The 27,991-nt window shown below is 35.2% G+C and overlaps 1 protein-coding gene across 2 annotated transcripts in view; it reads left to right on the forward strand.

The window, feature by feature from the left end:
• LOC142976057 (uncharacterized) overlaps positions 1-27,991 on the forward strand; it is a 237,919-nt gene that overhangs the window by 83,260 nt on the left and 126,668 nt on the right. For both annotated transcript variants that reach the window (XM_076119258.1, XM_076119259.1), the window contains exon 2: positions 11,668-12,048. In XM_076119258.1, the coding sequence (XP_075975373.1) occupies positions 11,705-12,048 (344 nt within the window). In that variant the 5' untranslated portion in view covers positions 11,668-11,704. The remainder of the gene's footprint in view (positions 1-11,667; positions 12,049-27,991) is intronic.

A 27,991-nucleotide genomic window follows, 5' to 3' on the forward strand; every position in this document is an offset into this window, starting at 1 on the left:
AAATAATATAATTGCTCCGTGTGGGAATCGAACCCACGATCTCCCGAGTACTGGTAGTTGCGTGGTGACCACCTTAACCACTGCGCCACGGAGGCCGTCAAATAAATATAAAGGTGGTTATGGTGTAGTTGTAATCAAGTTTCAAGATGTAAGTGTTTAAATTGGGTGTTATTTGGTCTATGCCACTATACTATAGTATCAAGTTGTGGTTTTATATGAACGTAGCTTTGTATGACTAGTTTATCAGTCAAGTGACCGAATAATTATATTGTTTGAATTAAACGATTTTAAAACAGATACAATACCTGCTGTTATCTATACTAATATTATAAAGCTGAAGAGTTTTTTTGTTTGTTTGTTTGTTTGAACGCGCTAATCTCGGGAACTACTGGTCCGATTTGAAAAAATATTTCAGTGTTAGATAGCCCATTTATCGAGGAAGGCTAAAGGCTACATATCATCACGCTACGACCGATATGAGCAGAGTACCAGTGAAAATTGTTACAAAAACGGGGAAAATTATGATTCTCTTATGTGACGCAAGCGAAGTTGCGCGGGTCAGCTAGTTCTCACTAAAATCCCTAGACCTATCATAGAGAATAGAGTTATCAAAATATCACTTACAAAAAAAGTGTAAAGTATGGAAATCGTCATAAAACCTCTTGGGTGCCATCAAACACTCGAATATCGTCATAAACTGTCACTTTATTACTGAACGAAGCAAACGCCGTCATACATGCAAAAATATGGCGGAATTATGGCGCGAAATTTTTATTCTGACACTAAATTTTTTACGTTGTTTTTATTACGGGTTGCGGATTATGGTGTTCATATGGGGTCATCAGCCTTTCATGGAGTTCACGGGTTCTTCAAGGGTGAAAAGATTGTAGGTTATCTTGTTTCTTTCGGTGTGAAAAGGATGTATACAGATCTTATCTGAAGGGTGACTAAAAGGTTAGGTGTCAAGGCCATTCGAGACTGCCACGGGAAAGACAAAGTATTTTTTTATTAACTCTGCCAGACAGGGCTCGGGAAGTACTAAATATATTTCTACTCTAAGAATAATTTAAGTTCTTGGAGGTATGTAAAGTCCCCAACCTGCACTTGACCAGCGTGGTCCAACTTGAGGCTTTACCCCTCCATCATTACGGGAGGAGACCGTTGCCCAGCAGTGGGACAGTGACGGGCAAAATATTTTTTTTATTTAAAAAAAAATCTCTGATAAACTGTCTCTTTTTCGTGTATATCGCTAAATATTTTAATAGAAAATTTATTTTCAACAGTAGGTTTCCTTTTAACCTTTCGCAATTGAAGCAGTTATGAAAACTCGATTTTCAATCGATATGCCAAACCCTTTCAGCTATTTCCATTCCTTCAATGCGAAGCCACACATAGCAACAACGTTATAACATTGCAATATGATTGAGCAATAGAAATACTAGACGCAGGTAAGTCGCGGTTAGTGTAGATAATATAGCGAGACCACCGACTGGACAGACCACTTTCAATCCACTATTATAAGCAACACTTTCTAGTTGTAGGAAGTGCTTATTGGTTGGACCTTGTTGGTGCTATATTAACCAGGAGTAGTACGTCAATGATTTGCTACTAAGAGGAGCTCGTGACTAAGATAACAAAAGCCGTGCAAATCCATCTCTGAGGTTAAGCTATGCTTGCCGAGGTTGTTTTGTAGTTTTGGGTGACGATCTTATACATACCGACTTTTTCCGTGTTTCGGAAGGCACGGTAAATTGTTTGTTCCGGCAGTCAATTTCGCAGATCTTCGACAGACGTTAACAGCTTGGAAGTCTGACAACCAGTCGTACCGAAGGGTATCGTGTTATAATCCAGGTTACTGGGTTGTGGAGGTCAGACAGGCAGTCGCTCTATACAAAATACTGATATTCAGCTGCATCCGGTGAGACTGGAAGCCGACTCCAACATAGTCAAAAAGGTCAAAGCGACTATTTTTGGTATACACAAATATTTGTTACAGATGAAAATCAAATCTACAACCTCATGCATTGGTCAACAGCATATAAACAAAACAAAAACGACACACCAACTACTTATTTACCTTTAACCAAGCCCACAAACAAAACAGCGCGTACGCAGATGACGTCATCACAGAGATGGTACATTAGTGCCGGGTGACCTTAGCCCACGCTACACCGTGACTCATGGTATGAGTAGTAAGCGTTATGGTGTTGCGTGGTTATGTCAACTGTTGTATAAGGAGATGGGCTGTGTTTTAATAATGCGATGGGATGGATAGTGAGGCACCCCGTTTATTTCTTATGATGATTTTAATTGACCCGTAGAACTTCGCTTGCATAAGAGAGAATGGGTCAAAATTTTCCCCGTTTTTGTAACATTTTTTACTGGTCCTCTGCTCCTACTGGTCGTAGCGTGATGATATATAGCCTATAACCTTCCTCGATAAATAGGCTATCTAACACAGAAATATTTTTTTAAATCGGACCTGTAGTTCCTGAGATTAGTGCGTTCAAACAAACAAACAAACTCTTCAGCTTTATAATATTAGCTTTATAATATAGATGTTGATGTTGTGACAGTTAAGATGGTTTAAATCGTAATTGAAAGAGTTTATTTTTGAACAGGTGAGGCCTTTCCAGTATTCGTAGCTCGATTTTTTAAACTGTCGACTAGTGATAACCGGCGAGCTATCGAGAAATTGTGTATGAGAATCTCTACCTCGATTCTCTACCACTATCGACTACCGATAACCGGCTAGCTATCGAAATTTTGACATTTAGAATATACTTCCAAAATGTTTCCTACGACACACGTCAGAGGCGCTGATCAGATTTTCATACAAAATTTCTCGATGATCTACAGGTAGGTTGTCGGTAGTCGATAGTATGTAGTTGTGAATCGGCCGCTACCGAGCGTCGTATGAACTATTTTTGCAGGACATTTTCAAACTTTCGATACTCGACACTACCGACTGTAGAGAATCGCGCTACAGTTGTCAACTTTTTGAATGCGACTGTGCTGTACATTGTTTTCTCCCTTGAATTGATTAACACGTTACGTCAAAATTGCAATGTACTGAATAGTGACCATGAGTTTGATGTACACTTACTGTCAACTGAGATATGTGATACGCATACTGGAAGCAGAAACAATAATAAATGTAAAAGTTTGTTCCAATGAGAACTATAATAATCTGATTCATCTCAGTTTCCTTGTTTAAAACACAGAATATTTTTTTATAAAATCTAACTTTTAAAAAAAGTATAGTACTACCCATTTTGATTTCTACCAGCATTGCACTAGCTATTTTCAAAAACCTCACTAAACTTTAATAGGTAATACTGTAATTCCGTACAGAAAACCTCGAGCACTTCCTAACAGTGTTATCAGAGAAACTTAGTTCCATTCAATAAGCAGCTTCAACTGTATCTGTTTGAAGTTATCCATTGAAGTAGCGGCTGTAGCGAACGACCCAATTCTCGCTTCACTCTCGCAGATAAGCGCACTGGCTATTTCACTTTCCAGTTTGTACTTGTTGAGCTGTATAACTGATATATGATACTATAACCAGTGCTTAGTGGTCGCTAAACGATCAGTTGGTTAAGCAAGAAGATATTCCAAAGATAGACGCTTAAATATGGCTCTTATTATCGGCATCGGCTAGGAAGAAATCTTTCGCCATCCTTACGTGCATGCATGCTACCTTGGCATGCTGCAATGTCCTGAGAGTTTTCTAGGAGCCTTTAAGCAGGCGGATGGCGGAGCCATAGTTTCCAACAGTGCTTTCAATCAATTCAATTTCATTCAATGTAGGATAGCGCGAGAATATTTTTCTTATGCGTTTGTGTCATATTTAAATCGTAATCAGCTCGGTTATTCAGGTTTTTTCGACATTTCGAAGGCCCTCATTTCTCTATCAATTTTCAGCCACGGGTAACTCTTAGTTCCTCATGAGCTATCTATATATAGATTGATAAAGCTGTGATGTTACAACGCGTCTAAAATGTTTTATAACACTTATTACTGCTTTATAAAGAACTTCAAAGTAGGTAACGCATGCTAATTCGTCTCGAATTGAACTAAAACCGTGTCATCGTTTAGGCTTAAAACCTGTATCAGTGGTATTAAATCCTATTACCACGGCTCACGGCAACAGGTACACGGATAATCCACACTTGCTAAACGAATCTATTACATAATTCCGACTGCAAATTAACTCGCTACGTCACTCAACAAATTTATTTGTCACGAAATGGCCTTATGACCGATATTTGACCACGAGGTGAGAATGTTTTTATAGATGTCAAGAGAGTATTTTAAAAGCACACCATTTATTTCGTACACATATAAAACCACGCCCTGTTCCCTTAGGGGTATGGAGAGACCAAAGAACACCACTTGGTACAATGCTTACAAACTTCCCTGGCTTCATTCACATATATGCATCTTTATAACATTAGTTTAAATACTAAGAGTAGACTTATAAGCCCGGAAAGAACTCAAGCAGCTGCTGATGACCGTAAACGTTCTCATAAGTAAAGAACGGTTAGGACCCCTACTTTAAGAATTCAGGAAATCAATGGGATCAATGGGAAATCTGAGCCAGAGAAATTCAAGAGCATTTTTTTTCCCAGTCCGGGATTTATGCTTCAGATAAATGATGATAATATGTGTCATTTTTCTACAGACACAGTCAATAATAATTATCCAAAAGTTAAGCAACTTATTTAACCTTTACGTAAAATAAATTAATTAACCAGTAGCTCGTTTCTCTACTACTATCGACTACCAACAACCGGCTAGCGAGATTTTTCTCACAAAAATCTGTTTTGCGCCTCAGGAAATTTTAAATGTCAAACTCTCGATATTCGAAAGTACCGACTGTACAGAATCGAGCTACTGTAAAAAAGATCATAAGACAGTCAAAAAGAATTATCCAAAGGTTAAACAACTCATTTAACCTTTACATCCAATAAACAATTTAACCAGAATACAAGTTTCTTAAAGGTCATAACTGTATCGAAGAAAAACAAACCGGGGTTATGGTAACCAAGTAATTTTGAAGAGATAAGATAGTTGGTATTTCGGTCAAATTTTGGTACAGTTCTGGTCAAGTTTTGGTCGAATATTCGGTCAACTATTTGAAAGTTTCAGCAGTTGAGATAAGGGAGGGAAGTGATTAGGAACTTGTAGATAGACGATGGAGGTTGTGATGTGGGCGTCTTTGTGATGATGAAGAAGATTTATCTGATGGTTTGTTGTGCTAGTTAAGTGTAAAGTTGCAGTTTGGACAAGCGGGATTTCTATGCGCATAGCAATAAAGTCCAATTGTGGGACTATAAAATTGTTATAAAAAGGTATTATCTCTTGAAGGAAATTAAGAGCAATATATTTAACTATTGCATGGATTAAGCGAAATGAAAATGAAAAGCCGGAATCGGAGCCCTTCACGACTCAGGATTTTTAAGGATAAACACTGAGAAACAGTATTAGAATACTGACCAGCGGGCTTATCACGTATCTCAGTTGACAGCTAGTGTACGTCAAATTGATGGTCATTATTCAGTACAGCTTTGACGTAACGTGCTAACCACAGTATTCTAAGGGAGAAAACAATGTACAGAGTAGTCTTTCAAATATTTGACAACTTAACGCAGCGATAAATTAACCTATACATTTCATGGTTGTATTACTATGGGACTTAAACAGGGTTCCTAAAACGTACCTCTACTTAAACGCCCATTAGACCATTAAACTCCCACAAATATCAGTGTGGAAATCGAACATACTCGAAGCTACTCTTTATGAAATATCCAAAACACATTTTAGTATAGAAATACGACATAGTGACGTCAGTGTCTTATTTTGTTTGGTATCAAATGAGTGTCTAATAAAATGTTTCAGTCTGTAATAATTACAATTTCAACATTATTTACAAAAAAGCTATATAGTCTGAGCATTTTAGATGAACCTTTTACGAGTACGAGTTTAATAATTTTTTGATAACCCAGTCGACTACCCAATTGTTCGATTTCAATAAGATACCTTTCTTTTGACATTACACTGTCCAGATATTAAGGAGTGGTATCGGCTAACAATAATAGATAATATTTTAAACCTAAAACGGTCAAGTTAACTAAAAGTTCAACAATTTCCCACAGCACGTGACCCAGTTAGTTTTAGTACTAGTTAGTGACATTCACTGCCCTTTTGTAATTGTTACGACTATCTATTGTGACTGTTTGTGTGTCTGTTTGATTGTAGCGTGAAAACTACTCGACCGGGTTTGATAAGACTTGAATAATGGTAAAGCAAGTACTGTTTACTTCTTGACTCGAGGTATCGATTTCTTGGGATAGTAAATTTTGTGTATGATATATTATTAAGACTCTTAGTAAAATCCGGTAAGTAAAATTTGGTTTAAATTGCAAAATATATCTAAAGGGCATCCAAATCAGCATTGTTTTACACCCAAAAAATTGATAGGAGATAGTTAACATGCTGCGGAAGCGAATAAAATTTTAATTTTAAAGGAAAACACTCAATAACTATTTTTGATCACTAAAAGAAGAATAACTTCAAAATGTTTCACAAAATGCACGCACAGAGCCGCGGACATAAGCTAGTGTTATAAAGGGCGGTCGTAAACCGTTTAATTGGGTAATCTCACTTACATGAGATGTGATCATGTTCGTTTTATTTAGGGATCTGCTGTTACACCGTGAATTATTGCACCGACTAGCTTTATGTGTTTGTTTAGTTAAATGGTGTTAAGTATATCTTATAAATTAATTTATTTATATTACACACATTACTTCGATAAGTCATTGGTGTGTTGCCTCGGGTTCGAACCTACAACCACTTGGATGGGGGGTGCCGACGTTTGACACTACCACTGCTCAAGTATCTCTTATTTAATAAAAAATGTATCCTCATTTATAAACCTTCCGTATTTTTATTCGTCACATTAAACATTTCGAAGTGTTTATGTAATATTATATGAGACATGAACACGCATATAACTCCTAATTACTTGACGTTTCGGCGCAGGTTATATATACACTAATTAATAATTAACGATAAACTATTCACAGAATACATTCAGTAGTTTCATCGACAAATAAACAAACTTTTACCTTTCAATTAATATTCACACGACTTACCTTCTTTCACAGTCCAAAGTTGGCCTGATGACTTCTAAATTGACACGATACTCACGCCCCGAAACTTCAGGCTAAGTTCAAATAAATGCCACAAAACAGTTTGGAAGATAAACAACGCTAATCGCTTATATATCGGTAAAAACTTTGTTTCTTTTTCTTAGTTTTTCAGGTTTGTTAGATTGGAAAGTATAGGCAGAGGTCGTGTATCATGTTAGTCTAATGTCGTAGTGATCCTAGGTCATGAATATAATATAATATAATAATAATATATGTATAATAAAACATTAAAATAGGCTCCTAAAGCCTATTTAAATTTTCCATTAGTCTTATGTAACAGGGACCTAAGGAATTTTGTAACTTATTTTAATATGTCAAATGGTTTTTTAAAACAATGCTTTTAAATCTATACCAGTCGGACCGTAATGTCAATGTCAGTGTAAATGTCTTAACAGTTATTAGAAAATCTATTGCCGCTATACCCGACCCGGGAACAAATCCGGGACCTGGTCAATGGCTGGGCGTAAAATCGGCGGCTTTACAGACATGGTTTTCTGTCCTATCGAAATGAAATCGGAAGTGCCTTTTCAACTGGCCATCCATCTAGAAACTGACCTAAATGTCGGCACTTAACTGTGTTAGTAATACATCTTACAATATTTACGAAAGCCGACTCATCGGAGCCGATACATCCATAAATCAATATCCCATTCATTACTCCATTTCATAACGAACGAGTAACCTTAATACAAAAGAAAATTAGGTTAAGCAACCATGTTTAGTCTATCATAAAGTCTCTTTGTAATTTTTTATTAAAAACAATAAACTTTACTATACTTTTAACTGGGTTGTGTTCACGAAATCCGCTCATACTTACAATAGAGGTCAACGACCGGCTACCTGTCATACAAAACTATAGCCATCTCTTTCTAACGCATGCATTTTCCTATCTCCCGTTTCGTTTTACCCTACCATGGAACGTGTAACTGACAGGCATTGTTAGGAGTTCTTAATCGTTGTTTTCCAACAAGATACTTGGTTACTCGCTTAGTTGGCGGTTCATTCGGGTTGTGTGTGAAAATTGGCACGGTGTCAATTTATTGGACACTGTGTTGGGATTTCGTGTGCTTAACTCTGGTTCATTTTTGTTTTGTATTGAGTTATGGAGTGTATGATTCGTTTTGATTTTTACTTGTTGATCTTGTAAACAGTAAATGTAAAATAATGGACTTTTACCAAGAATAAATGCATTTTGAATGTGTTTCTTAATTTTTCGTTTAACCTATAACAGTCCCATTGCTGGGCAAGCCTATCCCGAACGGGGAAAGGATTCACGCTGGCCAAGTGTGGGTTGGACCTTTACATGCCGTCAAGATTTTAGGCCAGCAATTTTTTATACGTTTCGCAATTTTTTTGGTCGTTTTTGACATTTTAACTCTAACTACTCAAGGATTTATGATCGAGGTAGATTAGAGTCTTGACTAATTTATTATTTATTTTTCTTTACAATATTTCTGAGATGATAATGTTTTAATGCACCACATAAATTTTAAATTTTCCACTTCACTCCAATAAAAGCTTTACTTAAATACATTATTCGTATATTTCACTCAAAAATTTTATAAATACGACGAAAATTTTTATCGAAAATTTGCAATTCTCCGTATTGGGGCATCGAGAGCTTTTCAGTACAATTATATGTAATTTATCATTTATCACTCAATTCATTCGGACCGGGTCCCATGGGAACGTGGACAGGTGGCGCCCCCTGTCGGCCGACGCATAAATTAATCGTCTTAATACCAACATGATTGACATGCGATTAAGTATCCCTTAAATTTGTAGATTAAACCTAGTGGTAGTTTAATTAGAACGGCCATATTGGAAATTAATACAGTATACCTAGATACTGGATTCCCTTGCTATGTTTACATTAGTTGCCCATATCGGTCGAGCCTACGAATATGTAAAATGTTATATGGGACCCCAGCGACGGTGAACCTCATCAACGCGTAGCCTTATACGCTCATATATTCAGTGTAATATAAAGACCCGTTATTTAATAAGAAATATGCTTATTTTGTTGCAATTGCTGGTCGCAAAGGCTGCTACTAAAAATATAAAAGAATATACAATAAAAGAGATTATGAAAGAAAAAGCTATGAGAAAAGTGACCTTTTCTAAATAGCGTATTAATTAAAACTCCTTTTTCAGTTACATCCGTGTCGAGGTGTAAATTAACAATAGATTAAAAACACATTCTCAAAATGGCGCTGCGTCCATACAATTTACCAATATGCCATCATTATGACCATAACAGTGATCAGCGTAATGCTAATTTTCATGGGTATAGCCGCGCCGTGGCAATTGTGCTAAATGTCGGACTGACAGTCGGTAATAATCGATTAGGCAGTGTACAGCTAAGTCCAGCTAGAGAAAGGTCCGTTTGTTATCGATTGAAATGTATTTGCAAATATCTTTACACATTTCTATTATTAATACTGATTCATACTTATTTTAAACTAGCCGACCCGCGCAACTTCGCTTGCGTCACATAAGAGAATCATAATTTTCCCCGTTTTTGTAACATTTTTCACTGGTACTCTGCTCCTATTGGTCGTAGCGTGATGATATATAGCCTATAACCTTCCTCGATAAATGGGCTGTCTAACACTGAAAGAATTTTTCAAATCGGACCAGTAGTTCCCGAGATTAGCGCGTTCAAACAAACAAACAAACAAACAAACAAACTCTTCAGCTTTATAATATTAGTATAGATAGTAATACTAACATTCCGCCTTTGGCTTCGTCCGCGTGGAACTTCACTTTCGTCGCGGAATTTCCAAAAATCCTCTCTTATGCCCGGTTTCTGCGTAAATTTAACGGTAGTTTATCTATTCGATAGAGTATTCTTTATATGAGTTTTAACGCTATTGAATAGATAAACTACCGTTAAATGTACCTCAGAAACCGGGGGTTAGTGCTTCTTTACACTTCCTAAGAAATCTTCATACCAAATTTCATCTTTCTACGCCCAGTAGTTTCGGCTGTGCGTTGTCCATCAGTCAGTAATGGAAGAGTTTTATTTACATAGATAGATTTAAAGTGATAGACAATCTGTGACGCTTATACTCAAATCAGTTTTAATGAAGAATGGAGATAGACCAATATGTAAGCTACATAATTTTCCGAAATCCACGAAAATGTAATTGTGGATAAGTTAGTGTCAGTTTCTTTCGAGAATCTATAACATGTTTTAAACTACCATTACGATTTTTAATGCTGTTTAAAGACAAATATTTTTTTTTGTATAAATCGGCTGAAATATAAATAGAGTTTTCCATTAAAAAAAGTGTGCCGTTGATTTATCGCTAAAGGTTTTTTTCGAAAACTGATACCTTTGTGTCTGGCCTTTGTCTGTGTGAAACGTCTGGCGAAATGAAATGAAAACTCGCGTCAGTTACTGGTCGTTTAATCTCTCTACATGAGGACAGAAACAATACATTTTTGAGTTTATTTTGTAGTTTATTACTGCCACTGTGTATAGTGTGTATATTACGCTCTTCGATTGATTGTATTTACAAGTGATTCATTCATAGCTTTTTGTTTTTCAAAGGGTAGGTCTTTGTATAATTTGATGAGAAAAAACGATTTTTAAAATATAAAGTGTTATTCCAAACAAAAACACCACATTTCTTTATATTTCAGTAAAAATAGCCTAACCGAACTTAACTTTTAAACGAGAATATCAAAAGCATTCTATAATAAAATCGATAAGTCACTCAAAGTCCACACCTAGCCTCTAATTTCCCTTCTTCCAGTTGAAAACCCTCTGATATTAGACCGACCCATTTATTTAAACCACCGAACTCGCTAAAGGTCGACCCTAATTTCAAAAATAGCCTAATCCCCACTTTATCGAGTGGGCAAAAAAGCGCGCGTAAACAAAATACCGTTGGTAGAATGGTCGCCATTTTCATTCATATTTCGCCCGTCGTGTTCCAGCGATTACAGTTTGCGCGGGAAAGGTTTCTTTTTTCGCGGCAATTTCGGCGGCATTTCCACTGGACTTTTTGTGGCCAGTTTTAATCGGTGTTGCCATTTTAGAGAGCTCGCCGTCGAGAGCGTTTCATTTGTCTGTACTTTTTTTTAAGAGTTGTTTTGAATGTCTCGGATTCTTGGGGTCTCCATGTTTTTAATTATGTTTTTTTTTGTTTATGGCTGTGTCGGGTTTCCAGAGCCTGTAATTTTTTTTGCTTAGTCACGAGTCAAATGGTAATCAATTAATTTTCCCAATGCATAGGATGGTTACTAAACTTCTAATGTAAATTGGAAATAGTCATACATCATTTCGTAATTAATACCATAATTGACATTGATGACTATCAAAATTACAATTAATTTTCCGTCGCTTCGGAGGACAGCACCAGTGTGGAAATAATATAAAATAAGTCTATTTCCAAACATTGTCTATATTCGTAATAGTAATTATTACTTTCTTTCATTCCAGATGCCAATATTCCACCTCCTGGTAGGATGACGTGACCATGCTCCTGCAGCAGGCGTCATCATCGCCTGGTCCCAGCGGCACAGCCTCGCCCAAACTCGCCCCAAGTCCCCGGCCGAATCCCAGCCCTAGTTTCGGGACAAGATTGACTGGTAGTCCTAGTTTAAGTGATGGGGCTTCAAGCTCCAACAGTCCGAAGTTAGGAGGGAATAGTCCGAAGTTAGGGGCAAGTCCTAAGTATGGGAGCCCTAGGCTTGGGACTGGGAGCCCTAAGCCGGGTAGGGCTGCGCTTGAAGATGAGGCTGCTTTGGAGAGGCTGCAAGCTGAGCTAAAGGAAGGATGGACGGTGCACACGGGGAGAGATGGCAGACTGTATTATTGCAAGTAAGTGTTTTAGATCTTTTTTTAATTGAATTAGCAAATAATGTTATAAACCTTTACGTTTGCAACGATATAATATATATGTGTGGCCTTAACCCCTAAATTAAACTGTCGTTGACGGAGAAAATTGAAGCGTTAGTGGACAACTTATCATGAGACATTGTGTTTAATAGTTTATTTTTAATGTAAATGTAAATACTGAACTTAATATACCTGTAGGCCAATAACCGTTCTAAGAACAACCTGTCTAAATACTCTTTATTCTAAGGAAGTGTCAGTTAAGGTTTAAACGGTTATTTTCATTAAACTTCCAAGTTAAAAACTCAAATTGCAAAAAAAGCCGCCAAAAAGATGCTATTACATGGTTACAAAATAATTGTAATAATACCTTACAAATCCTGAAAACATAAAACGTGATTGTTATCTGAAACCACTAATTTCGTACAATTTATCCGCGACCATTTGGCACGGGTTCAAATAAAATCCTGAAAACGCTGAAAAGTGTTGAACGCGAACAAAACTGAACATTTTACAAAATATTTTACTAGCCTGTTTGACAAAGGCGTGTGAAATAGAATATTTTTATTTTATACCTTTCAGTTTGGCTCAAATTGTTTTTGCTGTGTGTTAAACCTTTTTTAATGAAAGCCTTTTGTATAACAAACTTCTGTACTTGTTATTTTCCGTACGATAAATATTTTCCTGAAAAATATGCAGCTCTAGTCATGCAGAAACTCTTTAGCTATATCAAAACTACATCAATTTGATGTCTATAGGATGTAAAATTCTACTGAAATGCATACATAATATCACGCACCCGAAGGTAAAGGTAGAGGTTTATGAAAAACACTCACGTTTCACAATTGATAATGTTAGCCCTTGTACAGGGCCAAATTTCAGACTACTATTTAGTAAAATTCTAATATAAATTAAAAAAGACCGAAAATACTTTTGCTCGACCCGATAATCGAATCCGAAACCTCATGATCAGCAGATCAAAACCGAAACTAAAAACTACACATTTTTCTACAAATATAACCTCAAAAGTTCCCAATATAACCAGCCTAGATAAAGTAAATCTTTCTCTATTTGCCTTAGTTGTACAATTATATCGACAAGTGCAGTCTCAACACTGAAACTGCAAGTCTAGCAATTTAACTTAGACCTTACAGACTTTGAGGCTAAGAAAATAGACTTTTAGCAAGTTTGTCTATGTTGAGTCTGAGTGATGTGTTAGCGACTCCGAGTGTAATTAACACATCAAAATACATCTTTAACCCCCGATTTCTGAGATACATTTAGCGGCAGTTTATCTATTCAATAGCAATAAAACGCTATTGAATAGATAAACTGCCGTTAAATGTACATCAGAAACCGAGGGTTAGAGATCTGAGTGATGGGTGCTTAGAAAAAGTTGCAGCAATTTACATTGATATTTCAGCTTCACATATAGATTAATATAATCGGCATTGATTCCTAGTCTACCTCGGGGTGGTACAGAGATTTAAAGCAGCGTGTGCAGATAGGGTTAAACGAATATTAGTTATCTTTTGAAAGTCGTTACTTCTGTGTATAAGATGACATTTAAATAAGATAAAATTAAATAAACATTAGCTAAGGTTTTAGATTCAAAGGCTTATAGCCTACGTACACTTACAAACTACTGGGTTAACCGGTACTGAATAATTTCTTACAGTGTGGATTTCCTAGCAAATACTTCATTGCTTAATCTATACTAATATTATAAAGCTGAAGAGTTTGTTTGTTTGTTTGAACGCGCTAATCTCGGGAACTACTGGTCCGAGTTGAAAAATTCTTTCAGTGTTAGATAGCTCATTTATCGAGGAAGGCTATATATAGGCTATGTATTAAAAATGTTACAAAACGGGGAAAATTTTGTGACGCAAGCGAAGTTCCGCGAGTCAGCTATGTTATATAATTCATACTTTTTTATATGTAGGTACATTTTACAACAAAGGTATTACCTTGACTACATAGTTTATAACAAACCTCAGTGGTAATCAAGTCTCGTAACTAATTAATTGTAAGACAGTGTACGAAGTGAGACGGAGCTAGCGACGACAACTGCATCATAATTATTGTTAACTACTTTCACACTTTTACTTTGATATTCATTCTGTTTATAAGGAAAAGGGCTTGTAAAGACGCGAAAGTAAGTTATTTTGTAGCTCTGTTGTTCCATAATTGTTTATCTAATGATATTTTTGCGTTACCTTTATAAAGGATGACCTTTATAAGAAAGGATATCAAAAACACAGATGTTTCAAAAGGATAAAATTTGCCAACATTATGTCATGGTGAATTCCCGTTGAATTAGAAACTAAAGAGTTTATAATTCTTGTAGTAGTTTTCAAAGTTGAAACAGCTATTTCTTGAGATTATTTTATTATCTTGTTCAGTAGACATATACTGCTAAGGAATAAATACGAATCCGACAATCTGGGCCGCAGGCAAATCCTAGTAGAAATAAAGAATAAGAATCTCAATTTTTTACCTTTCGAATTGTGTCGACGCGTCGTTAATATGAAATACAATACGGGACTTAATAGATCTTGCATTATTAAAAAAAAAAGCAAACAGAAATGAAAAATACATGGTCCAATTAACCCCTTTACCGTAACACACAAAGAACCAGTAACGAATCGGTAAACGAAATCCATATGCAAACCGAACTCAAAGCAAAGAACCGTAAAGTCAATCAAATTTCGCAACACTAATCCTATGCGTCGGACGGTTGGAGTGTTACTCAAAAGTCGATTCGATCACAAGAGAGGCACAGCTCTACAATAGAAGAGAAAGGGGACTACACATTATAGATATTTAGCTTAGTTTAGTTTGCTAATATCGTGCTTAGATGACCATTGTAAATTAATTTCGGACAACTAAACATGCCTTTAGTAGCAAAATGCATTTATAAACGGGCGAAAATCGATTCAATTATATTCGTACTGTTAAATTATTGAACTGCAGAAATAACTTCGATTCGACTGTTATTTAAGGTACAACTTAAGTGTCTCTATTTTGCTCTTGAATAACAGAATATTGAGCTCGTTTCACACATAGACTTTGTATAGCATTGGATAACAAAATCTGTTTGTAAACTTTGGTTACTGTACTACTACTACTCGACTTCTACTACCCAAACATTTGCTGTAACGTTACATTACAATGTTCGTATGTATATTCCCCTTAAAACTACGCTAGCTCGGAACGCGCTTGTGACGTCAATATTTTCCCGCCATTGTCACGTAGGGCTGTCCACACTGGCCACGGTCAAAATTAATTGAAAAATTAAAAAAAGACTAAAAAATATTACAAAAACAGCGTTGTAAAAACTTTTGTTTAAGTTTATAACGTTTATTTTATCGCTGAAATTGTATTTTTTCAGGTTTTTGTACTCTTGAACAAACATAGGTTTCAATTAAAAGTGTATTTGGTTTAGCGCACGGATTTAACGTTGGTTTACCGCGGGAATATTTTAAATATTTTGCGGCTTACAATAGTCTGTTTGAATATTTTAACAAGGGCTTTTTGAGTGGTTTTATGTACTACACGTTATATAAAAAGCTGAGTATTTGCTAAACATGTTTTATATAACTCGGGTTTTTTGTATGTATCTGGGTTTTGTATGCATTAGTTAAAAAAAATGGATATCGGCTTAAGTTGAGCTTGATTCTGATTTAAAATTGTGCAGGTATTTTATACATACAATTAAAGATAGGAATTCGATTTACATCAGACATCTCGTAGTAGTGTATATGTAGGTACATAATACTAATTTAATTTAATGCTTTTAATAGCTATTTATGCTATCGTAATGAGAGACTTGACCTTCCTATAGCTCGTCTTATAATATGACTCTACGCCCCAAGTGATAGATTTTATAATTTGACTTCAAAGTGACTATCGTATGTATACATTTGACATAAATTATTTGGAAATAACGTGTCTTAGTTAAGATAAAATTTCAAGAACTCGACAATAATATTCAGGCGACTGAACTGTCAGTAATATTAGTATAACACATAGCATGTATTTGTACAAGATTTGAATGTGATTGCATGTGGGAGGTTCAGAGACAGCTATTCATTCAATTTGTATGCAAATACGCGTGTCTACAGAGCGTAAACAAACATACGTCTTGACGGCAAGTTTTCTAAAGACTGTAGAGGTTTTCAGGAGAACTGATTTTTGAAAGGTTACGGGTTAAAGGAAGATTTGTAGAATATGCTTTTGTTGTATGTAAAATAAGTTACACATGAACATTGTTCTTGCGTATATATGTATTTAAAGAGAACATTAGTTTGATAAGTGATTCAATCGGAAAAGAAAATTCTTTTATTTTTGTTATTTATTTATTTAGATTAAAGGATAAGCGTCGGAGAATTCAAGACAGTGTAAGTAGATAAATAAGTAACATAAACATTCTTAGAATTTCTAGTTTCACAGCAATGTATTATGCCCAGAGGTGTCCAATGCTTTTAAAATTATAGACTTCATCTACATGACTTTTGACTGCCATTCGTCGTTTAAATCTAGCTATAAAGTATTACGCAAAAATTACTACAGGATTCATGACATAATCTATAAATAGTACAATTACAAGTATATTGACCAAGCTTTTAAAAACTTAAAACCAAGCAATAAGGTGCAGCCCTAATGACGCCATGATGGCGTCGCGTCACTCGTTCCCGCCTTCATTAGACGGATTGAATTGAGACAATGTACGCGATATCCGCTTGTAAATTATAAGCGTACATCCACCATAGCTAAATAATACTCTTGATTATTGTTTTCCGTTGTAAAACAATACATGTACTTTAATATCGTTAATTGATTTGATGAAACAAAATGGCGGCAGATATGTCAGAGGGCTGCCAGATTTAAAGTGACGTTTCGTAAGATTTGGGCGGGAAAAATGTTCTATTCTTTTTGTTGTTTATTGACACTGTTAAAATAAAAAAATAAAGATTGATTAATATTGATACACAGATCCTATCGAATATGTTCTCAAAAATGTGCGTAGAAGGTACTGTATAACAAGATGTATGCATGAAGCAAAAAGTGTTTGTAGGAATCGTAGCAAGTGACGTTCTTTGGCCTACTATCGTGTAAAACAACCGTGATTTTATATATGTTCTAAAATATTTACTTTTGATTAATACATACATAGTTTTTTTCTATATTGCGAGTAACCCTAAAAGCTTTTTCTCGCAACACATTCTTACTCTATTATTATAAATGAACTGTCCTGGCGTTTTATAACACTATCGCAATAAAAGAACTCCATTTCTTATTCTTCTTTCCCTAGATAATACAGACTACATTGACTAAAGCTACACCGGTGATCACTGTACCTTAGGGGCTGTGGATTCAATTCTTGCGCGGAACAACTTTTTACCACAAAATAATATAGTCTTGTTTTATTCGTTGTTTGTATATTTGTAGAAGTTCCTTTATCGGTCAATGCAAGTCCCTCTTACACTCCAGTCTTTTCCATTCTCACAGTGCAACTAAGCTACTAAGCTATTTACAAAAACAATAAGGCCAAACCCATGTTTTAAAATTACAGTGATAAGCGTAGTGGTGTGTGCCAAAACGATAACAGTACCGAAATCTTGGCTACTGCTCCTATTCTGTTTGTACTTGGATACTGTGAATATTACCTACATACTTATACCCGCTAGTTTTGACCTGGATTTTAAACAGAGATTGGAGTAACGTGGATTCGGATTGAAAATTCGTAATTTTTTGTTTAGATGTTTGTGGTATGCTCATAAATGTAATGAAATACACAAATTATATTAATGGATGACAATTTTAAATTATCAAACAGCATCGTTATTTTGTTATTTATTACCTATTTCTCGATTTCAGTTACCTTCTGCCTTATTATATTTCTTAATTGTCAAAGAACGTTACAAGTATTGTACTACGAACAACTGAAGTCTACTACTTCAGGAGATCTATTTATGGGATGGGATTATCTCTTATACCTATATATTAGTCAGTTATTGCACTTTTGTTTGACACTCAATTAATATGCATCCAGCAAACAAATCCGGACCTAAAAAACCCTATTCAATTTATCGACAACCCCTAATCACTAAAGTCCAACATTTCCCCTTTTTAGTCACTGAAACCTTCCCCCAATTGTAAATTCCGTCAGTGTTGACGCCAGCTCTAATACAAGTGACAAACCGCAGCTCGAAGTCACGTTAAAACGGCAGCGAAGTTTGCAAACTTGTTCAAAGTGAATGTATTCCGGTGCAATGCAACTGATTGCCTGCGTCGTGTGCTACGTGCTTCAAACTTACTTGTATGTAAGCTATAGTTTGTGATATGTGATAAGTTTATGACTAAGAAGCGGGACAAGCCGGCTTTATCCGCGTTTGACTTATCAAAGTCAAAGTCAAATATGCTTTATTTCTTAACGTTAAAAAATATTTGAAATCGTCATAGATTTTTTTATCTACCACCGTTTCGGAAAAGCTGTTGCTCGTGAGAAAAAACTGCAAGAAACTCACGGTTTTCATATTAATTACACACATAATTTTACAATGAGTCTGATCAATTAGTGGGATCTTCAAAATACTGTAGAGGATTTCGGTATGTGTAGTGGTTCCAAGTCCCCAACCTGCACTTGGCCAGCGTGATGGACTGAAGGCCTAACTCCCCCTCAATTCTGGTAGATGACCCTTACCTAACAGAAGAACAGTAATGGGTTAAAAAAATAGTAGTTCTAGATTTTACTCCGTATGGATAGACAAACTCTTTGTATTTAGTACAAATATTTATCAATATATCATCTAAAATTACATACCTAGTAATAAGATTATTAAGATACACACTAAGCCTGAATGAATCCTTTTGTTCTCGTCGTAAATCTTTACTAAAAAAATCTATTTATTATACGTTGCCGTAATATTTCTGTAAAATAAAAGCAAAGTTTATAAAAATAACTAACGAACACAACTCATAAAATACAATAAAACGTGTTGCATCTATTCATAAACCATTTCTTTATTATCTGTTGATTTTATTTCCGAACGAACATACACCTGTCAATTCCGATGTATTTCAATAATTCCTGAAAGTTTCAATATTTTATTGCGAACATTCGATATGAATGTAGTTTTATAATATTTCAGCATTCGTTTTTATTGCAGTTTGCCTTTGAAACTAATAGTTTTAAAAGTTATGTATTTTTTTGCTCTGTCAACACCAATTTTGGAATTGGAATGTTGCCAGTTTAATTATTGTGTATAAAGAAAGTTTCGCACCATTTTAATGAGATTTTTTGTGAGTATTTATATTTTACCTATATGTCTGAACAACACTTTAAATAAGAAAAAAATACAAAATAGACTTAATGTTTATTTGTGACTTTAAAGAAGTAATTACGTAAAATATAATTATTTTCTTATTAAAAAGTAAACAGGGTCCCATGTGTAAAACTATAAGTCATGCTTATATTAATAGTAAAACGAGCTTTCAAAAAGCTCAAAGCATCTTCTAACCTATATTTCGCCAAGGTTTCAAAAGCACAAAATCCCTAACACAATCTAGAACATTCCACAAACCGCACCACCCATAATGTTTACTTTTACTAAACTAACAAGAGGAAATTAACGAACTACGCCGGCGGAGGAACATAGCTAGATCATTTTATATCATAGAGCCGGTTAATTAAATGCAAAATTATATTACGAAGGGAAACTTTGTTGTTCATGATATTTTTAAAACATTGTGCTTGTTTATGCGGGGGTGAATAAAATGCACAAATATTTTGTATATGTTATTTTACGGCGGGTAATTATCAACAGAAATCTCAGGTGACATTTATAATATTCCAGTAAATATAAGAAAAATTCTAAACTGATATAGAAATTCAACCGACTACTAAAGTTCTAGCTGATATTAAAAATAATATTTTTATTATATATTAATATATTATATTTTCAGTACAATTTAGAAATACTTATAATAGACGTATAAAGTCAGTTTTCATACAAACTTTCTCCATAGCTACTCATTTGTCGATAGTTTTAAAAATCGAAACTCAGCAATAATTTTAAAACCTTATTTTACTTTATTTTGTAAGTGTAAGCAGTAGGTAAGTTACTTGAGCCGTTGTACCGACGCAGGTGGTAAAATATTGCTTGCAAACAATCGCGGTGAAAGACTCCAGCGCTTTCTATGTTGATTGGATAAACAGAAGAAGGTCTGAGAAATAAAACAAGCTAGTCCTTGTAATAAAGTATTTATTAAGTGTTGATACTGCAATAGAATTCTTTGCAGTACAATCATGAGATGTTAAAGTCGCAATTCGTTTTTTGGAACTGACGGAGACGTTGCAAGTTCTCAGTGGCAAAGTGGAAGTTAAAGGGGCAACGGTCCACGTGCCTGTCGCACCCGGGGCTCAAAATTTTCTGAAACTCAAAGAAACTCGGAACTCGGACTTGAATTCATTTTTGACAAACAGACATTATAATTAATGTTAATTGGTAGTCAACTCGCCAAACTTTGACATATTTTGATGGCGAGAAGCGCACTTTTACAAATATAATTACGAAACAATAAACTTCACATTCGTTTATAAATAATATCATATCTATTGTCTTGTTTGTCCTCAGACTTTTCTGAATCTATTTCAGTCCGTATAAAACTTGCTAAAAATAGCCTACATATTTTATTTACCGCACATAATAGAATCACCCCTTCGAGCGCGTCCTATCTTAGTGCGTTACGTTCAACATTAATTCAATTTCGCTCCAATTGTTTCATATTTTCACGCGTACAATAGGGGGTATTTAGGGGTGAAAAGGGGGTGAAATAGGGGGTTGACGTACACTAAATTAAATGTTTGATTGGCGTTATTTAGTAAATAGTTTAGCGTCGTAACTTTAATAAAGGGGGGATGGGGGGTGTTTGGTACAAGGTAATTGATTTATTTCTGATTAATATTAATTGGTATGGATTTTGATACTTTGGGTGGAATAGATTTAATGTTTCAAGGGTAATTCGAAATATCTATAGATATCTGTTTTTAACAAATAGGTTGAATTTATACTAAGTTAATATTTAGTAGGAATATAGTTTTAAGGGGTCCTAAGTATGAACTGAAAAGGTAAAAATATATTAATTTAACTAAAATAAGACTACGAGTGAAAAACTTTCGTTTTCTGTCGAAATTTTCTTAACACTCTGAACTTCATGGAAAAATTAAATATACCTGGATGTATATCATACATCTTTCATCCCAGGTCGAACTCGCTAACCAAAACTCAAATTGTCTTCAGAACATCTTACAATGAGTATAAAACACTCGTCGCACATCTCCGGTGAACATCAAAGCTATTGATACACCGATACAGACGTAGGTCACATAAACTTAGCACGTTACTTTAAATCGTGGGTCCCGGCTGTCATTTACAAAGATCTTTGAGAGTCGTTCCCAGTAGTCAGAAGCTTGAAAGTCTGACTACCAGTCTTCCCGAGTAGTATCGTGTTATAACCAAGATAACTGGTATCGGACCAGTCGCTCCAAGTAATATACTGAAATTCGGTGAGACTGGAAGCCGGCTCCAACATAATTGGAAGAAAGGCTAGACCTATAATGGCGCCTACGCTTTACGTATTATCAAATTAATTTCAATAACCGAGTCTACAACCATATAATTATCAAAACAAATGTCCCAAAATTGTCTCGAGAGCATCTCACAGTGAGTATAAAGCACTCGTCGCACATCTCCGGTGAACATCAAAGCTATTGATGCTCCGATACAGGCGTAGGTCACAATACACACACACGGTGAATGTTACAACATCTTTTCATTTCACTATCAGTGAACGACCCACATATGTCAGGGTGCGTGTCCATTGACACACGGTATTGGGGCTTATTGGTGATGAAAGCGAGAGTTTTGAGTTTGTGTGTAGGGCATGATCTATAAAGTAATTTATGTGTTTGAAAATATCAGATGAGCATAAGCTATAATAATTATATTGATATTTCTAATTAAATGTCTAAAAAAAACTATTCATAATAATAATAATACATTGTGAACAGTTAGTCAAACAACAGGACGAAATTGGGACGAAACACAGTTTATTATCAAGTTCTCAAAATACATCTATACGGTTTTATATAAAAGAGGAAAGCCAGTCGGGATAATAGTAAAATAAACATTTTATGACACTTCATAATTTTTTTGGTAGGTCCTTTTATCAGTTTTCAGTTTCATAATACTTAAATGTAGATTGTTAATTAAAAACGTTTTTGTTGGATTTTTTATTAGCAAATTGAAAACCGGCTCTTTGGAAATTTAACTAGATTATTGTAAAAATATGTACCATAAATTATACTTACAACACATTCCGATATATCATTAAGATCCAATAATTAATTTTCTCTCACACGTCACGTTAATCTCGTAACACACTGGACACGAACACAGTCGGAAGCTTTTATCCTATCAAGCTGTTTTGATTTATTTGTCGATATTCGACACACAGTACATTGTGTCGATACGTCGACATGTCGATGTGTCGATGTACTACAGTGACGAGGGAATTGCGTTAGTACGAGAGTATAGCTTATTTATAGAGAAACGTGAATCAGGTGATATAACGATGCTGTTGGTTTAAGCTTGTGGTTACGGCTTTCGGTTCTGTACGAGGATTATTTTGTTACATGATTGTGAAAATATGGAAGGAATGTGATTCTCTTTTTAGTCAATCCCTTAAATGGTTAATTTTGTTAAGATATGGTAGTTAATCTACTAGCAAAACTGGTTTCGTAGTGACACGTGTATTTTTTTTCAAACATTTTAAATAAATAAATCTTACCTTTACCGGGAATGGTACCAAATAAATTGTGTAAAAATGTAAAATGTCCCACTGCTGGGCAAGGGTCTTCTCCCGTAATGAAGGAGGGGTTAGGCCTTGAGTCCACCGCGTAACCGGAAATGGTACTACGTACTACTCGTATATGTATTTACCGCATAAGTGCGATAAACCGACGTATGATTTATTTTATAGAAAAACCAATATATGGTATCTTATACCTTTTACAATATGTACAATTGAATAAAGCCTCAGACCAAACTACAAAAACACATAATTAAAGACAAACAAAAACAAAAGACATGATTTCTTTGTGAATAAAACATAGCCGTTGTAATAAAGAAATCTTTTATTCTTCTCTTCTCTACAGAAATAAGCAGTAACTAATTAAGTAATGTACATAAGTAAATGTTATTCTTTTTCTTACTGATATTGTTCTGTGAAATTAATGATACATAATAATATGTTGTAGTGGTTAGATGTTGGCTCCGAAATATTAGGAAATATTCAGCAAAATATATTAAGTCACGGGATTTGTTATTTTTTAAGTCAGAACACCAAAAGTCCTGATGTTGTAGATTACTATCTAGTATTCTATACTACTAGCACCGTTACGTATTTAACCGTTATGGTCTTCTGCGTTAAGTTTTTATTATAAATATTTTCTTCTAAGACTGAGAGGAAAGCATTTCGGGGTAAAAATAGATCGTTTAGTTAACATGCTCTTAAATGAAGTATAAATGTGTTTCAATGCTTAAAGATATTTATATTTATAAACCAATTATGTCGAAAAGAAGACTGTAATGTTTTTCACGTAGCGTTGAACCATGACTGTAAAACTACAAAAATATTTTCCTTTTGCGGGCAAAGTTCCGGAGTCATCTTCTTTAAGGAAAAACAGAGTGAATTTCTGATCCAAAACACAATACTGCCAAAATACTTCTACCAACTTCATAAACTATGTTTCACAAAAGACGTTTATGAAAATGCCTCTTTAACCGCCAAAAAGTTTGGTAAGCAGCTTCCATTGCTGTGTTCAACCGATGGAGGGGAGGTGGGGGGCAAACAAAGCCTGCATTATTCATCGAAGGCTTTGACGGAGCCCGACAATACTTTAATCCCGCTTATCTTTGGGAGCACGCCAGTTTGGTGACTCGCATGAACACAGGTTATGGTAATACGCATATGTTGACGTTTTTGCGAGAGACTTTTTGTGTGGGAGTAATTTTAGCTTTTTGAAGTATTAGTGTTATTTATGTGATGTTTTTGATAGATTAATAAGGATTAGAATTTTTCGAACGTATTGATGACTGCTGCCAGACAGTTTAATAAATAACTCAATCGGAATGATCGATGCGACTAGCTTTAGAAATAGTCGCAGTTGATTCTTCATCGTGTCTGTATTATTATAAAGTGTAAATATATTAATGCATAAAATACTAAGTTTGCAACTATTTTCAATGTGACTATGCCGAAATGTCAAGCAAGCAAAAGCAAAGTACATGATAGCGTCTCCGCGATATACCAGGAACGAACACTTATTATGATGCGAAATTTAAACTAATATGTATATAAATAATACTTTTTCTTTTTACCCGACTGCGCGACGTAAAGGAGGATAACGTGTTTATGAGTCAATGTATGTATTTTCTTAAGTAAACCAGAAGTAGGGTCAGAAAGTTTAACTATAGCTGAACTAGTTAGTCCTTTCGTGTAATTTCCCGTACATGTACGTAATAGTATAAAGTACAATGAAGTAATGTTCTGTAGCAGTTGTCCGTACAAGTTTGCTTTGTTCAATGGTCCAAGTTCAAGTTACTTGCGGCCGGATACCCGGGATTAGTTTCATGTTTCATATTATATAGGAAGTTACGAGTATCTGTGTTTATATAATGTAGATTTCAACTCTGGACATTGTAAACTTAAAGATAAAAAAAAGATTAGAAACCTTGTTTTGCATATTTTAAGTCTTTACGCGTCTTTACTTTTGTCCAAGAAGTTAAAACTAATGTAATATACTGCAAATATTAATTCGTATATACGAATTAATATTTAATAATGCGATTTGACGAATAAAGTATATACTTTATTCGTCAAATGGCATTATTATATATGTTTTCTAGTTGATAAAGCGTTAAACAAACCATGTTTTTTTGCGTGTTATGGCTATAATGCCTGTGTATGTATGTGTATGTAGTATGCATGTTACTAATTGACGTGTAACGCAAAAGTACTCAAGTATTCGCATTTCATACTTGTTGTAGAGCTTTTATCTTAGCACGATAAAGCAGTACGTTTTGCGTGTATTTACCTGGTTATCTTACTGTCGAATAATCATGTGCTAAATCAATGTCTCATATCTGTTATTTCTTTAACATCACCAAGTATTTGATTTCTTTTTTTTTCTTATAGATTTCTACTAACTACAAATCATTGCTTAGCCTTTAACTACACGTACCACTGGAATGTATTCGAAATACAAACTATACTAAGCATATAATCTGTCCATACAAAGTTGTGCAAACAATTTGCGCATTACCGAAGGTCTCGTCGATGAAGTTGTCTTAAAGTCGGCGCAAACTTGTCAAAGTTGGCGGCCAGTTTGTTATCAATCTGTTAGCTTTTGATAAGCGGCCTAGATCTTGTATTGTTTAGTTATAAATAGAGATTGAAGATTTGAATTGAGTTGGTAATTTGCAGATTGCCGATAGATTGTCATTCGTACTAATTACTTGAAAGAGTTTGTTTGTTCAGCTTTTATGGGTAAATGTCTTAATCAATACTGATAAAATTTAGCATGCTAGATTCTTGAAGATATAGGATTAAACATGAGCTACGTAGTTTTTTGTTAGAGTGATGAAATAGGGTGCACAAGCGTGCAGAGCCACGCGGTTCAGACAGTCGTTCATAAAATGTGTCTTATGAGTGTTGCTAAGGGTAAAAGCTAGTTAACGCTAGCTAGATAGCTTCTTAACCTATTACCATCGCACTGTTGGGCAATGGTCTTCTCTCATTTTTTAAGGGAGAGGTTAGGCCTTGAGTCCACCACACAGGAGAGCGGGTTAGAGATTTGCAAAATTCAAATGATGCATTAAAATCTTCTTCAATAAAGAACAGACAGAAAAAAGACAGTATTGATTCGAACAAAGCGTTTTGAAAAAATGCTTCAATTGAAAAGTGATTTGATGTTAGAAAATGCCTGCGGGCGGCACAATATCCCGTCACTCTGTTACTCTCTTACATTGCGATGTTCGCTGATGCCCCGGGACTAGAGTTAGGGAATGTTCATACTATATGTAGGTACAGTACTGCTTTGTCTTTAAATCGGGGAGAATAATTGTTTTGATAAAAATCAACAGTTTTCAAATGGTTAAACATGAAATTGGGCTTTCTAACAATAATATAGTGCAATATTGTCCTTATCCGGATATACAGGGTTAGAAAAAAAGATGTCTAATTGTCTATTTTCAGTAAGTTAAGGTATTTTATATCCTTAGTAGTTTTACTGCATGGCACATAATTTTTTTACCTTGTATTGAATACTTTTATCTTATTTATTTATTTATTTATTTCAAACTTTATATACAGGGCTGTATAAAGGCGGACTTAATGCCAGGGGCATTTTCTGCCAGTCTACCTTGGGGTGATGCAGAGATTTTTATGAAGGTGTTAAAAAGAGGAAGGAGAGTGAGTTGAGAAAGGGTGTACAAATAAATAATAATAGGTGTAGACAATATGAGGTGTAAATAAATAATAATATAAAGTATATGCACACAAAATAAAAAATACAAATATACATACATATTAACTACATAAATTTAAATAAATATAAGATAAATATACATAAATCAATATACATAAATATAAGAATATATATATATATATATAAACTAAGATGATTGTGACGATTCTGCAACTTTGTTCAATAAAAGATCTCGTACTTTGCTCTTGAACGCAAGACGGTTAGTGGACATCCTGATTTCAAGAGGGAGCGCATTCCATAACAAGACTGCTTGGACAGGGAACGAAGAATTGACAAACCCAGAAGTGTGGGATGGACAGAGAAGAATAAGATTGCTTGAAGAGCGGAGATTACGATTGTGGTTATCACACAAGTATTGAAAGTAGGGAGTTAGGTAGGCTGGGGGAGTAGGGGAAGTAAGAAAAGAGAAGAGTGTGGTGAGAGCTCGTAAATTACGGCGCTCACGAATTGGTAGCCACCTAAGTTGAGAGCGATAAGTAGATACATGATCATACTTGCGGAGGTTGAAGATGAATCGAATGCAGTTGTTGAGAAGGCGGTCAAGTTTGTTGAGGAGATCTGCATTCAGGTCGAAGTAACACACATCACCATAGTCGATCAGAGGGAATATTAAGGTCTGCACAAGCATGGCTTTGGTCCTAGATGTCAGAAAGTTCTTGAGGCGATATAAAGCTCGCAGTGTGCTAGTCACTCTGCGACAAACATTGGCTATTTGGACTTTCCAGCTCAACGTAGAATCAATGTTAAGACCTAAATCTCTCACTGAAGACGTCATTTCAATGGTTGAGCCATTAAAGACTATGGGTGGCACATGAAGATGACCTAATCGGCTAATATTGCGGTGGCTGCCTACCACTATAGCCTGACATTTAGCAGGGTTAACGGCCAAGCCAAACTTCTCAGACCAGCACTTGACGTGTTCAAGATCACCATTCACGACGTCTACCGCTGCCGAAATAGAGTCCACGGTCTCTTGCGAATAACGTTATTATCTTAACGTTCTTGGATTTATTATTTACGTGAAATAACACCAGACTCCAGACAGACCAGTCCAATAGCTTAGTAGAGCGATTTATATGCAAGGTTCGAAGCTGGTAGAGGTATAAAAAAATCCGAGTTCAGAACATTAGTGGCCCGCAGGCTTATGCATTTGATAGAATATGTTAAATAGCATTTAGCTATTTTATTTTAGGAGTAGCAGGATTGAGGATTAATAATTATAATATTGATAAATCGTACATGCCAACGCTCTCTACCAAGTTTCTTCACATTTCATAAATAAACCTATCCAGATTTTAACCGAAGATAGGTTTT

Source organism: Anticarsia gemmatalis, chromosome 10, assembly GCF_050436995.1.
Source record: "Anticarsia gemmatalis isolate Benzon Research Colony breed Stoneville strain chromosome 10, ilAntGemm2 primary, whole genome shotgun sequence".
Classification (NCBI taxonomy): domain Eukaryota; kingdom Metazoa; phylum Arthropoda; class Insecta; order Lepidoptera; family Erebidae; genus Anticarsia; species Anticarsia gemmatalis.